This window comes from Lygodium microphyllum, chromosome 20, assembly GCF_053477565.2.
Source record: "Lygodium microphyllum isolate KBCC chromosome 20, Lygodium_microphyllum_v1.1.10, whole genome shotgun sequence".
In the NCBI taxonomy this organism is placed as follows: Eukaryota; Viridiplantae; Streptophyta; class Polypodiopsida; order Schizaeales; family Lygodiaceae; genus Lygodium; species Lygodium microphyllum.
The window spans coordinates 112063952-112078606 of NC_141154.1; the positions used below are offsets into that span (position 1 = coordinate 112063952).

Genomic DNA, 14655 nt, shown 5'->3' on the forward strand with positions numbered 1-14655 from the left:
ACAAAAGATAGTACCTCGAAAGTCTATCATGTATGGCCAACCAAATATCATGATATCCTCTAGGCACCCGAAAATGCTAACGAATATGCCAAAAAGAATAAAGACAGGCCTGCCCAAGAATGACATCATCCAAGACTGTTTGCAACCCCAAACGAGCCATTCGATTGAACTTGTCTCACTGCAGATCTTTATCACGCCAATCCAACAACCTAGAGGTAGCCAATACTTCACCTAGCAAGGAATTCTCCTCCTTACGAAAATCAAGAGGGCACCAAACTGCAAGACGTAATATCGCTTGCCAAGATGTGATCGTATGGGAAAGGAGAAAAGACTCGAATACCTTAATAGATCTTGTAGAGTTAAGCACATGCCACCAAGAAGCATGAATAACCATGCTACCATGAGAAATGCCAGTCCTTTCTATAAAAAATTTTGTTATATATGTCCAAGGATGACTCTCAACACAAAGTGCTTGTAGAAGAGATAACCTCAAAACAACCATATGAAAATTAACATCCAAAAGGGCTGCTCCCCCCATCTTTTAGGACTAGTCACATGCTGCCATGAAATCCACACCTGGCCCAAGCGATTTCCTTTTGTTTTCCATAACATGAATCGGATAGACTGAACTAATTCCAATAGGGATTTCTTAGTCCAAGGAAGCAATGGTAAGAAAAACGAAATCTTGCTGATCATAATGGATTGACCAACTTTAAGTTTCACATGGAGAGGCCAACCTTAAGACTTCCAGTACATAAACTGATCATGAATACCTCCACACCAATAGGATAACCCAAATGTCTCGTTATATTTCCCTTAGGGATCACAATACCATTCTAGCCCTATGCCTGTAAATCATTTTCCGTACAAGAAAGCGGAGTGGATTTCTCAGCATTAATATGAAGTCTAGATGCCATAGCAAAAGTTTCCACGCTACCATTGCCTGATCAACATTTGAGCAATTTGCCTTAAGAAACATAAAGGAATCATCTGCCAAAGATTGACCCACAAGTTGGGCCCCACTGGGAAGAGACAAACCAACAATCTCACCTTGATTGGCCAACTTATCCAACAAAGAAAGCATCGGGTGAGTGACCAATGCAAACAACAAAGGGCTGAGAGGGCAGCCTTGCCAAAGGGACCGAGATAAGGCAATTTCATCAGTGATCCCTCCATTAAGTGTAATACAGGTCACTGCCCCCTAACTAATAGTATCCACAAGAGAAACCATACGTGGCCCAAACCCCATGGTGAATGTTAGCTGCTTCAAAAAAGACCAGCCTACATGATCAAATGCCTCTTCAATATCAAGCTGAAGCATAACAATCTACAGACCTAAAGCTTTTAAAAGTCAATCTCCAGTTGAGCATTCAAAATGTTGTGCATTATATTCTGACCCTTAATGAAACCATATTGACGTGGATGAACCAAATGCGAAAATATTTCCTGCAATCTGTTGGCAATGATTTTTTAGAAGACTTTGTATAAAGAGCCCATAACAGAAATGGGTCTCCATTGTTTCAAAGAGGTAGGAGAGGGAACCTTAGGCAATAACCGAATGACAACAATCTTCCAATCCGAAGGCATGACATCAGAATTCCAAACTTGCTAACACACGCGAGTCAACAGATCCTTAAACTATTTAATATTGGCTGAAAACAACTCATTAGGAAGCCCATTCTACCAGGGCTTCTCCTTCTAGGAAAATGGGACAACACCTCTTCCACTTCATCCTCTGAAATATCAGCCTCCATTGAGGCTACCCATCCTGGCTGAACCTGATTACTAATCAGATCACAAATGTATTTGCGAGCTGAGTGCACAACATCAGAAAGAATCTCTTGAGGGCCCAACAATGATTTATAAAAATCTACACATATCTGAATGATGGATGCAAGATCTGTCACCATAGCGCCTTACGCATTCTTCAAGCGCACAATATTTTCTTGGGCATATTTCTGATTTGATCGAGCAAAGAATTGATGAGATTGACAGTTATTGTCGTGCAAAGCTTTCGCTCTGGACAGCAATTTGTATTTAGCATATTCCTATTCTTGTAGATATTGAACTCGGCCTTTCAACCATTCAATGCATGTAAGTAAGTCATCAGTGGTATCCCCCAACTAACACAGAGACAACGAATGGGCCAACAAAGATTGCGCATGCTACAATTCAGCACATAAAAAAGAAGCATCCTGAATACCATACCGTCGGGATAACGAATGTGCATTGTTCCTAAAAACAACCCATGCTTCCATCCCTTCTGATAGGACCCTAGAACGAAAGGAATCAATTAATTACCGAATACATTCCAGAAACTGATTTTGCAGCAAAAAGGATAGATTGAAACGAATAGGCATTATAGGCATGAACCGATCGATGTGTCATTTCCAAAATCAAAGGATAATGATTTGACAAGACATGTTGTCACTCTACCCACATATCAATGACTGCAAGGAGAAAAGAATCACTTTAACAAATATAGATCCTATCCAGTTTGGCCCATGTGTTTGGATGCTCAAGAGAACGTAAGTATATCCGGACTGAGAGGGATGCATCCAAGACCACATGTCCTGTTTCAAAGACACAGCTACTAAAGCATCCCAAGCCTGTCACTCAAGACCATCCATAACCGAGTGCTGTGAAGTCGTCTAATCCAACAATGTACAAGCATTAAAATCACCTGTTACAAAGCCTTGACGAGCCATGGCAAGGCAATGCAAGTCATCCCAAAGCTAACGACATTCACGAGCAGTAAAAGGGGGCATACACACCCACTAGCCATAAAACCTCTCCCTCATATAGGATTTCCAAAATCATAAATCTACCGCGATGGTCCTAAGAAATCAAAGATGGTTGCAAAGAAGATTTGACGGCCAACATAGCTCCAGATTTATGTGGAGAATGACTACTAAAAAAGACTGAATAATCCTTATATACATAAGATGATCCTACCAAAGCATGTTGTTTATGCTCCACAGCACAAAAAACATCCCAATTGCCGGCTAACACAACTTTCCACAACCTATACTGCTTACTGCCCGAAGAAATACCTTTAACATTCCATAATGCAATTCTCATGATGGATCACAAAAAAGGAAACTACTGAACCCGCACTCTCCCTTTCCCTTTTACATCAATTGCTTTGGCTGCCTAAAATCTTTCCATCTCGCTACATCACATCTACGAGATCTGCCCTTTGCAAACTAGCAATCGAAATACGAGAAGGAAACTGTTGTTGCTAGGAACGGAAAACATCCCAAGGAGGTACTTGTGAGAGTGCGCAACGGAAGAAGAACACGAACACAGAGGAGAGGAGAGAGAAAGCAGAGAATGAAGGAAGAAAGTCTGCACTGACTGAGATGAATGCTGAATACACTGGAATGGACAGAACAGTCCCTGCACGCAGCCCGGAGCGTCGGTGAGGGAACCAGGACAGACTGGAAGTAGAGGCAGCACCAATGCCGGAGACGGAGACGGAGGGAGCAGTGCTGTACCTGCAGAGAGCAATGCTGGACTGACTGGGGGGGCTGCTATAAATAGCCCCCAGGCCAGCAAACTGGCCGACCAGCCAAACTGGCTGACCTGGCCAGATTTGGCCGACCAGCCAGATCTGGCCGACTGCCCAGAAAAATGGGCAGTCAGCACAAAAACAGCCCAGTTTGGGCTGGAACAAAACCAGGACTGCATGCTGAACAGAAAATGTCCTGACAGAGCTCCTCTGTCTCCTGTCAGACTCTGACAGGAGCTCACAACCAGGAGATGACAGACTGAGACTGAAAAAGAGCAGGCTAACAGTACCAACCTCCCTCTCGAGTCAAAGCGCAGAGCAATATCAAAAACCCTTTTTTCATTCGCACCAACTGCAGGTTGAGGTTCCATATAAAACCCCCTACCTTTGCGTTTAAAAGTCTGAGTGATAGTCTATGGAGCTGGGTGAACAGGAGTTGATTGAGGCTCTTATCTAGCATTACGACGAACCACCGTAACCCAAGAATTATCTTGTGGAGACAAGTTCTGACCCACCGAAAGCGATGCATGCTCAATACCAGCTTGAGAAGCAACCTTCTTTCCATCTACTTATCCCTGCTGGACAATCGGCTTAGGAACAACTTCACGCTACTGAACCATCTATTGGGGATGATGGTCATGTGTATCCGAATCAAGATCCATAGACCGCTGCAATATGTCTTGGCTTCTATCACATTTTGAAATAAAATGTCCCAATTGTCCACATCTGAAACAGTGTCCAGCAAATGTGCCCCATTTCAGTCATAAACCAAAGTTTGTAACCCTGGAACCTCAAAATGAACTTTGGTCGGGCGAGGTTTCCCCATATCCCAAAGCATACAGGCCCTATTCCTATTACAAGAGGCCAACCGAGGCTCCACCAACACCTCACCAAGAGATCTCAGAACCAAGGGAAGAAGTCGCTAAAGATGTGAAAGGAAAATCAACCACCTCGACCCAAATTGGACATGCCTGCCTAAGTATCTCCTGAAACTCTGCCATAGGCCTCCATGGAACCATGTGAACTAACTGACCATCCATGAACAGCCGGATACATTGCATAATATGAGCACGCACTTCCTTGGAGCGGAAAAGAACCTCAAAAAAACCCCTCAATCCATCATAAATCTCTTCCACAAGGGAGGCTTGCCATCGCCCTGAAGCATCATCTTAACACACCTCCACATTGACAAGCATAGATTGCAACCAAGCACGGATTCTAGTGATCGAAGGAGTCCTTCCCGTAAAGTAAAAGATAGCTGCCCTCTCACGAAAGGCAACAATCTACTGAAGAACCAGATCAGTACCCATAACAGCGACCACATGTTTCCCTTCTGGTAAAGAACTCGCTTTACCCTCATTGGCTTGGGCATATTCCGACATAAGATGATTGGCAATGGCTAGCATAAACTGAAAAGACTCATTAGTCTGAGAACACGAAGCATGAACATTTTACTGAGGCAAATTCAGGGCACACAAATCTGGTTCTTTGACCGACATTTTACGACGCTTACCCATCTCATCCCCTTCCATTAACTACCCAGAATCTTCAGCTCACGAATCACCATCTGATTCCGCCAAGTCTTTATCATCCCCATTCCCAATATGCTGGTCTAGAAAGGCCATATCAATACCATTAGATTCCTGCAAATTTTCCATATCCGAGACTTGCGCTTATTACACAGTTTTTTCACACCCTGATTGGCTGTCACAGAACAAACTGAACCTATCTCCTTCTGAGGCCATTGTACCTCAGGCCCTTGGCGCAAATGCTCTACTATGCTGTTTGTACAGACCTAACAATCACTCTCACTCACACTCTATCTTACCCAGGATAAAAGCACATTATCACAAACAAAGCCTCGAAGTCAAACGCAGCAGGTCGCAACAGGAAAGTTAGGACGCAGATCAGGTCGACGATGTACACATATGCACTAGGCCAGAGCGAGAGCTGGGCAGATAACGAACCTCTGGAAGGCAAGGGTAGGACTGGTAGTATTGAGCAAGGCAGACGGGACCCTATGCGAATGTGGGAAAGGACTCAGGCGACACACGAAGCAATTGAACAATGGCACAAGGAAAAAACGCGTTCGCAGGTGGCATAGTGACAGGAAACGGCCGGAACGGCCCCCCGGCACACGGAATCGCCGTCCTCGGAATGTATCCGTCATGGACCGCGTTTCCAAATGATGGAACGTTCCCTGTCCCGTTTCAGACAGGGAACGCAGCAAGGAAAGCTGCTGCGTTCCCTGTTTGAAACGGGACAGGGAACGCCACGTGGCAAAACTTACCTACGCCCGGTCGCGTCCTACTCCTGCCTGCATCTTGCTCCTGCCTGCATCCTGCCCCCAGCCACCTTCATTCTCTTCCTTCTTCTTCTTTCTTCTCTTCCTTCTTCTTCTTTCTTCTCTTCCTTCTCTTCCCTCTCTTCCTTCTTTTTCTTTCTCTTCTTTCTCCTCCCACCTCCAACCTCTTCCTTCTCTTCCTTCTTCTTCTTTCTCTTCTTTCTCTTTCTTCTCTTCCTTCTATAGGTTTGGCGTTCCCGTTCCTACTTACTTCATGAATTTTGATTTTTTAAATGCCGTTCCCGTTCCCACGTCCCCGTTCCCTAGGTTTGGCGTTCCCGTCCCCGTCCCCGTCCCCGTTCCCCGTTCCCCGTTCCCCGTTTCATGTTTCTATGGCAGGTGGACAAATAGGCAACATGTGTAGGTCTTATGTAGGCTGCACGCAGGTGGAATAGGCAAAGATTAGGTATGTCTGCCAGTCGTGACAGGTCGCCATCGCTCGCTCTCTCTCCCCCCCCCCCCCTCTCTCTCTCTCTCTTTCGCATGACTTGACTCTCAAGTCTAAGTAGTTGATTACTGTTGTAAATTTCTTAGACTGAAGTCTGAAATTTCTAAATTTATTAGAAATTTCAAACATTTATAGCTATTTAACTCTCAAATTGTTGAGAAATACTTTTTTTCCCTTTAGTATTAGCTTAAAGATCTCTGAAATCTCTTATTCGAATTGGAAATTTTCAAAAAAAATTGTAATTAATAATATTAAACTCTCAAATTCTTGAGAAACACTCTTTTCCCTTTAGTATTGATTTTAAATTTTCTAAAATTTTTAACTTTATAGCTGAAATTCACATTTCAGCAAGCTAAATTAGTTGTAATGTCTTTATATAACAAAGCTCATCCACGTTCTTTTGCTTGAGACCGACCCAAGTGAAAAGAAACAAAAAAAATAGGATGAAAATTTGTAACAACTCTGAAGCATGTGAAAGAGAGCAATTCTGATATTCATTCAACTTGTTAGCTTTCTTACTCAATTTAGTATAAAATATTAGATTTAGATGCATTTTTATAGTTTTTTTAACCCCAGGATGTGAATCATACTCTAATCATACTTTCATACCCATCCACATATGACGTATGATTATCGTATGGAAAAACTAAGAGATTCTCAAATATTGCAAAAACATCTCAAGGTCATGATATGATTTGAGTCATAATGATAGATTCAACCGAGCAACCACAATTTATTTCGTGTCATAAGACATTGAAATTCTCACAAGCTGCAAGACTTTTCATTTAACATATCTTCAAACTGCATAGTATGCCTTGTAAAATAATCTCATTCATAAGTGACTTTTGGCATATTTTATTTGAGAACTTGAAGTTTGTTTTGAAGTTCTCCTCATCTTTTCATCATCAAACTAACAACCAAATTGAGGCTATGAATCTCACTCTTTTGGATATGTTAAAAGCTTATGTTAGTGAGCATATGTCACAATGGGAGAAATATCTTCCGTTGTTGAAGTTTGCTTCCAACAATACTGTAATGTACCCGTCTATTGGTTGTCTAAGCACGTTTTTGACAGTCCATCGAGAACGAATCTAAGCGTCACCACCCGGCACTCCCACGGAATGTCACAGGGTTTGTCGCCTAGGTTTTCCCGAGTCTGCCTCGCAACGGAATGTTCACGGCCAAACCCACTAGGATCGACCTAAATCTTGAATTCCTGGTAGTCAAGGTTTTCCCGTCACTCTACTATATGCGGAGTTACCCAATCCGAAGGAAGTCCATACCCCTCTGGGTTCAAGGAGTAGGAACGAGAGGGATGCGACGCTCCACCTCTCTGTCCGTAGGGCATAATCCCCTTCTGGTTCCCAAAACGGTATGAATTCGGGAATTAACCCATGCTGCCCAAAGGTCTAATGACGATAAAATCTTGTGAGAAGCCTCCCAGTTCTCTGGGACCACCCTGCTGTAGGACAGACCGTCTAAGGGTTCCATCCTCTCGCTTCCCTCGTTCGGCATACTTTAGTTATCTAATTAGCCCTATCACTTTTAGGTGTGACATGTAAAAGCAGCTTCCTTAATTAGCCTCTTAAAGGACAACGTTCGTTCACGTAATCTTATGGCATTGACACAAAAACAAATTCAAACAGGTTCCTTGGAAGTAAACTTAATATCAGCAATTTATCAGACATACAAGTCTTGTTCAACAAGGAACAATATCCACAATCCATAAGGAAGCACTTTATTTCCACAAAGTTTCCGCCTTGCACTAGTAACAAGGGCCCCTTGAGAATCTATCCAGAGTCACACAGATCATTTAAGTAGGACCCGGAGGCAAGGAATTTACAGCCAGAGCCCCCCCTAGCATCCAAGTGTCCTCCTACATTCAAACCAACCCGTGGTGAGACCTCTCATGGCGGGTTTGGTCCACATTTCCATCACGGCTATTTAGAACAGCCTTGGCTAGGGCTGGTGGCCAGCTGGGAGTGGTTTGGCGCGCCCTCCAAAAGTTCAACGTGATTCATTATTCTCATTTATGAGCTTGGGGTTACATAATCTTTTTTTTCAAGCGGTGTTCCTAACTTTACAAGCGCAAACAAAGGTGCAGGTGAGTACTCGAGACATCTGCTAAGGTGGGGGTCCCTTTCTTGACGCTTAGTGTTTGACCTTCTTGCCTTGGCGGCAATTTCCAATATCCTCCGAGGATTAGGGAATACCTTCTTTCCGACCCCACTCTTGTGTGATAGGAGCGAGCAATTACGCAATTGGATCTATATCCAATAGTTCTTGGATGGAAGCTGTCATAGCTTGCTAGTCTTTAATCTAGGATTCTTGCCATTGGAAGAAATGACACTCGAGCTTCTTGTATTAACGACAAATTGCGTCATGGTTAAAGTGTCAGAAGTGGGGCAGCAGTGGAAGCATAAACATGTGCTGAAATAAACTGCTGAAACACGAGACAAAAAGAAAAGAAATAAAGAACACGATACAGATGAGAACTCAGATGTATGCACGGGAAATGGAATCCATATATCTGAACACGAGACAGTCGCATACAACAGTGAGTCACTGGCTGCGTGGGCACTGGCACTGGCATTGGCTCCTCTCTCCACAGAGTCTGCAGATAGTGAAGATGATGATGATACTGACTGAGGAGGAGCCACTGAGTATAAATAGGCTGAAAAGTGGGGAGCAATAAATGTTGGTCGGAACACGATACAGATGAGAACTCAGATGTATGCACGGGAAATGGAATCCATATATCTGAACACGAGACAGTCGCATACAACAGTGAGTCACTGGCTGCGTGGGCACTGGCACTGGCACTGGCTCCTCTCTCCACAGAGTCTGCAGATGGTGAAGATGATGATGATACTGACTGAGGAGGAGCCACTGAGTATAAATAGGCTGAAAAGTGGGGAGCAATAAATGTTGGTCGGCCAGCATTAATGCTAGCCGACTGGTGCATAAAATACTCCACTGGCATAAAATGCCACACCAAAAAAATACCTAAAATACCTAATAAAAATGCCCAACCCAGATCAAGCTCAAACTCACACATGAGCTGACAAATACTCTACTAACACCCTCTCTTAGATCATGGGTGATCTGATACAATACAATAGTACAGTGAAAAGAGATCAGAAACTATACAACATAGAACCACCAAGTAGAACCATGGATACCCAAGCAGTGGGTGATCAAGCCACCACCAAGATGCCTCGGAGAAAACCTGATGTCGATGTCGATCGTACCAAACACCTGAAAAATAGAGATGATCATAGCATGTCTCTGTTTCCGTCACAAAGGTCTCACAGTAGCATACAAGACCATCCTGTCAAAAATGCCCCTAAACATAGGTGACCATGGATTCCCCGCCTTTGGCCAGACCGCCAAAGTGTCCCCTCATGTGAGCTCCAGACGAAAGCCTCCCGCTCTCTGTCAAATAACCAGCTCATCATGAACCTGAATGTCAATCCCAACTCCCGGATTTAATTCCGCCAGACTGAAATCGATGAGTCAAGGACGTCCCTCTCTCGAACCTGTGCACCTGTATAAAAGTATAGATGAGACGCGGCTACCCCATCTGAACACCCGCCTCCATAATGTGCCGGAGGCCGCCCTTGTAATCTCAAGGATGTCTCATGCTCAAGAAGCATCGAGGTCATCTGTGTAAAACTGACAAGAGACGATGATGTCTGAGCCCGCAAAGCATTGGCCACTCCATCAAACTCCGGGAGGAGCTTGTAGAGGACCGTCCCGACGAGATGCGCCTCGGAAAGAGCAGATTGCATAAGCCGAAGCTGGTCCTGTATCTACGTAACACGAAGAAGAAAAGACTGAATAGTATCTTTCGGCTCAAACTTCATCTGCCGGAGCTGGCCATAAAGTGCGACTGCCCGCATGGTGAAAGGTGCCTCGTACATATGCTGCAACTTCTGCCATACTTCAGGAGATGTCCTACAGGAGGTAACCGCCTGAGTAGAAAAGGGGAAAACGGTCTTGAAATCAATAATAAAACACAGCAGAAACACAAATCCTGAAAACTGATACCATGTCAGAAAGTGGGGCAGCGGTGGAAGCATAAACATGTGCTGAAATAAACTGCTGAAACACGAGACAAAAAGAAAAGAAAGAAAGAACACGATACAGATGAGAACTCAGATGTATGCACGGGAAATGGAATCCATATATCTGAACACGAGACAGTCGCATACAACAGTGAGTCACTGGCTGCGTGGGCACTGGCACTGGCACTGGCTCCTCTCTCCACAGAGTCTGCAGATGGTGAAGATGATGATGATACTGACTGAGGAGGAGCCACTGAGTATAAATAGGCTGAAAAGTGGGAAGCAATAAATGTTGGTCGGCCAGCATTAATGCTGGCCGACTGGTGCATAAAATGCTCCACTGGCATAAAATGCCACACCAGAAAAATACCTAAAATACCTAATAAAAATGCCCAGCCCAGATCAAGCTCAAACTCACACATGAAGTTGACAAATACTCTGCTAACATAAAGATGATATCTTCAAAGTTGTTTCAGCTTTATCAAGGCCAAATTTGGAATAGAGGCTAGTGAGTGTTTTACTTGTTTCATGGTCCACTTTATGAAGTAACAATAGATTGGCTCAATTACCTTTAATTCCTAAAGAAGTCGAGTTAAGCCCCATATAGGATTTATCTCACTAAACTACCTGAGCAATTAAGATTAACGCTTCATATGCGTGTCTTATTACTATCTTTAAGATGAATCGCTAGCAATGCCGCTGAAACCGTCCGTGATACCTGCGAGTCTTTTCTAGGACGATGATGCAATGTGAAATTCTACTCTTGGGAATTTCTTTTTAATGCACTTACACAAATTATAAATAAATGCTTGTATTTTTCTTTTGTACAAGGAACACGAAATCATCAGGCCTAATGCATGTGTAAGCTACATCTCTCTAAAGGATTATAGGAACCCAAAACCCGGCTTATTGTTGCAATGACCTAAACAAACTTACCCCAATTATAGTAGCACTCACAATTATCATGGACTTGATTCAAGCTTTTACCCCTACCTTTTCAGTTTAACCAATTTCACGATGCAAAACAAAGTATGATTTCCGCTTAATGACGAATATGCATAAGCGTCCTAACAACCCATTTTTCAGTACCTTCAAGCATGCCAATGTTAGTGCATAATCTAAAGCATTATGAGCACAATCAATAAGGTCCTTGATTTTTTTAGCGTGTATGAATGCAAAATCTTTCGTGAAATTTATTCGTTTAAAACATGTCAAAGTGCAAATAAACACAATTACCAACATGATAGAATGATACAATCTAAATGGTAGCTAGTTATCATAGACTTCCGCTGAATACTTCTCCCTTCCCAATGAAGTTGGCCTATGTTCTTAAGGCCTCCCATCAGGGTAGGATTTATGGGACGCACCTGATTACCAAGTGATGCAGTTCCTTGACCCGCAGCTCCATCGGTTGAAGCGAGATTCGCATTCCATTGGACTTTACTTCGCTTGGGAAGCATCATATAATTTTGGTTTTCCTTCGTGGCTACACACCCAGATTACGAGAGAGACGACTCCTCGTGGAGGAAATTCGTCTATGAGAACCTTCTCGAAGAGGGGGGAGGAAAGAGAGACGGCAAGCTCGAAAGTCTTCAAAGAGAGAGAAATTCTCTCTCTCTCTCTCTCTCTCTCTCTCTCTCTCTCTCTCTCTCTCTCTCTCTCTCTCCAGTCACCAAACGGGCAACAATGAACCTCCTTTTCCTTCCCTTCCCTTTCAACGCCCAAGGCCCTTTTATAGAGGGAGGAAGCTTGGGTAGGGTATGGAGGCCCTCCCCCTCTACTCCCTCTTCCCCTCTACCCCCCATCACTTGCATGGCGGCGGCCAGATGGTCCACCCCCTCCTGACCATGTCGTCCCCCCTCCCCGAAGCTCCCTTAACAACACACAACAACCCCTCCCCTGCGCCCGTTGATACACAGCAGCCCCCCCGCCGTCCGCGCCAGTTGGCGGCATGAGTAGGGGGAGGGAATTATTCCCTTTTTTCTTTTTTCTTTTCCAATTAAAAAAATCATTTAATTTGGGGGGGGGGGGGGGGGGGGGGGGAGGGAGGAAGGTCATACGACGGGAGGGAAAATGTTACAAATACAATATACTTATCTACAGTAAAAGCTCCAAATGAGATAATACATGGCAAAGCAATTTCTTCTCAATTATTCATACTAAAGAGAAAAAAAATTATGCTCATGAGTTTGCTTCAGATTTAATCAAAGCTACCCAAGAGTGACAAAAGAAACAAGCAAATAAACAAAAATAGCATTTAGCTTTTGAAAATGGTCAATATATCTTACTAAAGTTTGATAAAAATAGGCTAACACAAGGTTTTCATTAAAATTCATATTTTCCTAAGCTCTCCAATAGATACTTTGGATCCTTCAAAGTGATTGAAAAAAATTAATGAAGTATTAACTTAAACATTGAAAAATACACAATGTTTTCCATATAAGTTTGCTTAAGCCATACATAGGACCAAAATCAAATAAATTCATTATTGAGATCCCCCAAAAGTTGAAGAAACAAAATAACTCTTAGAATCTAAACAAATCCTATTTCACAAGGATCGAACCACAAGAATTGGCCTTGTAAAATGAAAATTCTTACTAAAATTTAAAGATTTATCGACAAATGTGCAATACGCAGATGAAAATTTTATGAAGGATTACCGAGATATTCTTCAACAATAATAAGAAGCTTGTTAATTAAGGATTGTTGAATAAAAGCCAGAGACTTGTCACAACACCACAAAAAAAGAACTTGTATCCTTTTCATTCATTTGCATATTTATTTATTTATAGAGTTTGTTTCCTTTGTAATTACTAGATATCTAGACAAGGGCATTAAAGTTGGGTACTAATGAAAGATATGGTGCTCAATGCAGTAAACACACAATGCAAGAGTGAATATAGAACTTCAAACACCCATGTCTTAGAATGGGCTAGGACAAAAATGAGTTGAAGAGTGTATCGTACTTTGAACAGTTCTAGAATTGCAGCAAGCAACCTCTGGAAGCAATCAGCTGGTGCAAACACAAATCACAATGGAGAATTTGTTTGGATCAAGCTGATTGAGGGCAGTGGCAGCAAGGCGGCCTGCACAAGAGCAAAAACGCCATGTGACAACTCAGGGAAGTGGGCAGCAGACAGAAATGACCGAGCTGATACATGCGGCTGCTGGAAACAGTAAACACCGCCTTTTGCTGCCCTTATGCATGCTGGCAATTGCTGCGATCTGTGTACACAGGCTGGAGAAGAGCTGCCTCCAGCAAATGCAGCTGTCTAGAGGCCCTGGAGATAATGACTGCTGCAAACTGTGTGGATGGGCCAAAAAGAGTCACCTACAGCAAACACAACAATCTAGGCAGTGTAGGCAGGTTGCATGGAGCTAAGCACAAGCTAGGTGCACCACAAACTGAGATATCTGCCAATGGAGGGATGTAGACAGCAGTGGATGATGGCACCAGCTAATGAAGAAATCTGCAAAACAAAGATCAATTCAAGTGGAAGGGCAGCTTCCTATTTATAGATGTACATCCTCCCAAAGTTTGGGTGTTGGCTTATGGGACATAAGCACTTTGGTTATTCTCTCATAAAGTTTAGTAGTTTTGTGTTTTGGAAACGTTTAAAGAGCTCATGAAGGTCTAAGTTTTGTAATGCACCTTTTCAGCTTAGCAGGATGGATGACCACAACATGTCCTTTTACAGGAGTTTTTTGGGCATTTGTCCTACTGACCAAAAATAAAAGCGTTTTATTGGCTGTTTTTATGGATTTAAATTAGGCCAAAATGCATAATAATCTTTTCTTAATTGAGGCCTTTAATTATCTGTCCCAAACAGTAGGCTGACTGTCGTTGATTGAATGCCCTCTAAACAAAGTTAAACTTGAGAAGTGTGTTCTGCCATTTCCAATCTTAGGACCGAATAAGTCCACATATTATACGCAATGCTAATTCTATGATTTCACAAAATCTGTGGAGCACAAAAACTCTTCAAACAACCTTAACAATGGCAATGCATGGACCTTCTGCACATGGTGAGAAGAAAACTGCTAGCCAGTCTTCAAACTCCTATCACTCACCTTGAAGTTTACTTCCTTCCACTTATCAACGTTGGGACTCTTATGCTTCACAGTGCTGACATTTTGCTAAATGGTTACTAAACAATATTGCAATTGGATAGTATGTGCAACATTGCAAAGAAAAGGGGAAGAAAGAAGCGCGGTGAATCAAAAGTGAGCATTCACATTCATATAACCTACTTTCTGATTTCCATTTTTGCGATCGTCATCTGAG

The 14655-nt window shown here is 42.9% G+C and overlaps 1 protein-coding gene across 1 annotated transcript in view; it reads right to left on the bottom strand.

Moving 5' to 3' along the window:
• The window catches only part of LOC148019265 (DExH-box ATP-dependent RNA helicase DExH3-like), a 75981-nt gene that overhangs the window by 60729 nt on the left and 597 nt on the right, over window positions 1-14655 (bottom strand). Inside the window, exon 1 of the mRNA XM_087660850.1 lies at window positions 14622-14655. This exon is cut by the window's right edge and continues 597 nt beyond it. Coding sequence (XP_087516976.1) covers window positions 14622-14655 — 34 coding nt within the window. The remainder of the gene's footprint in view (window positions 1-14621) is intronic.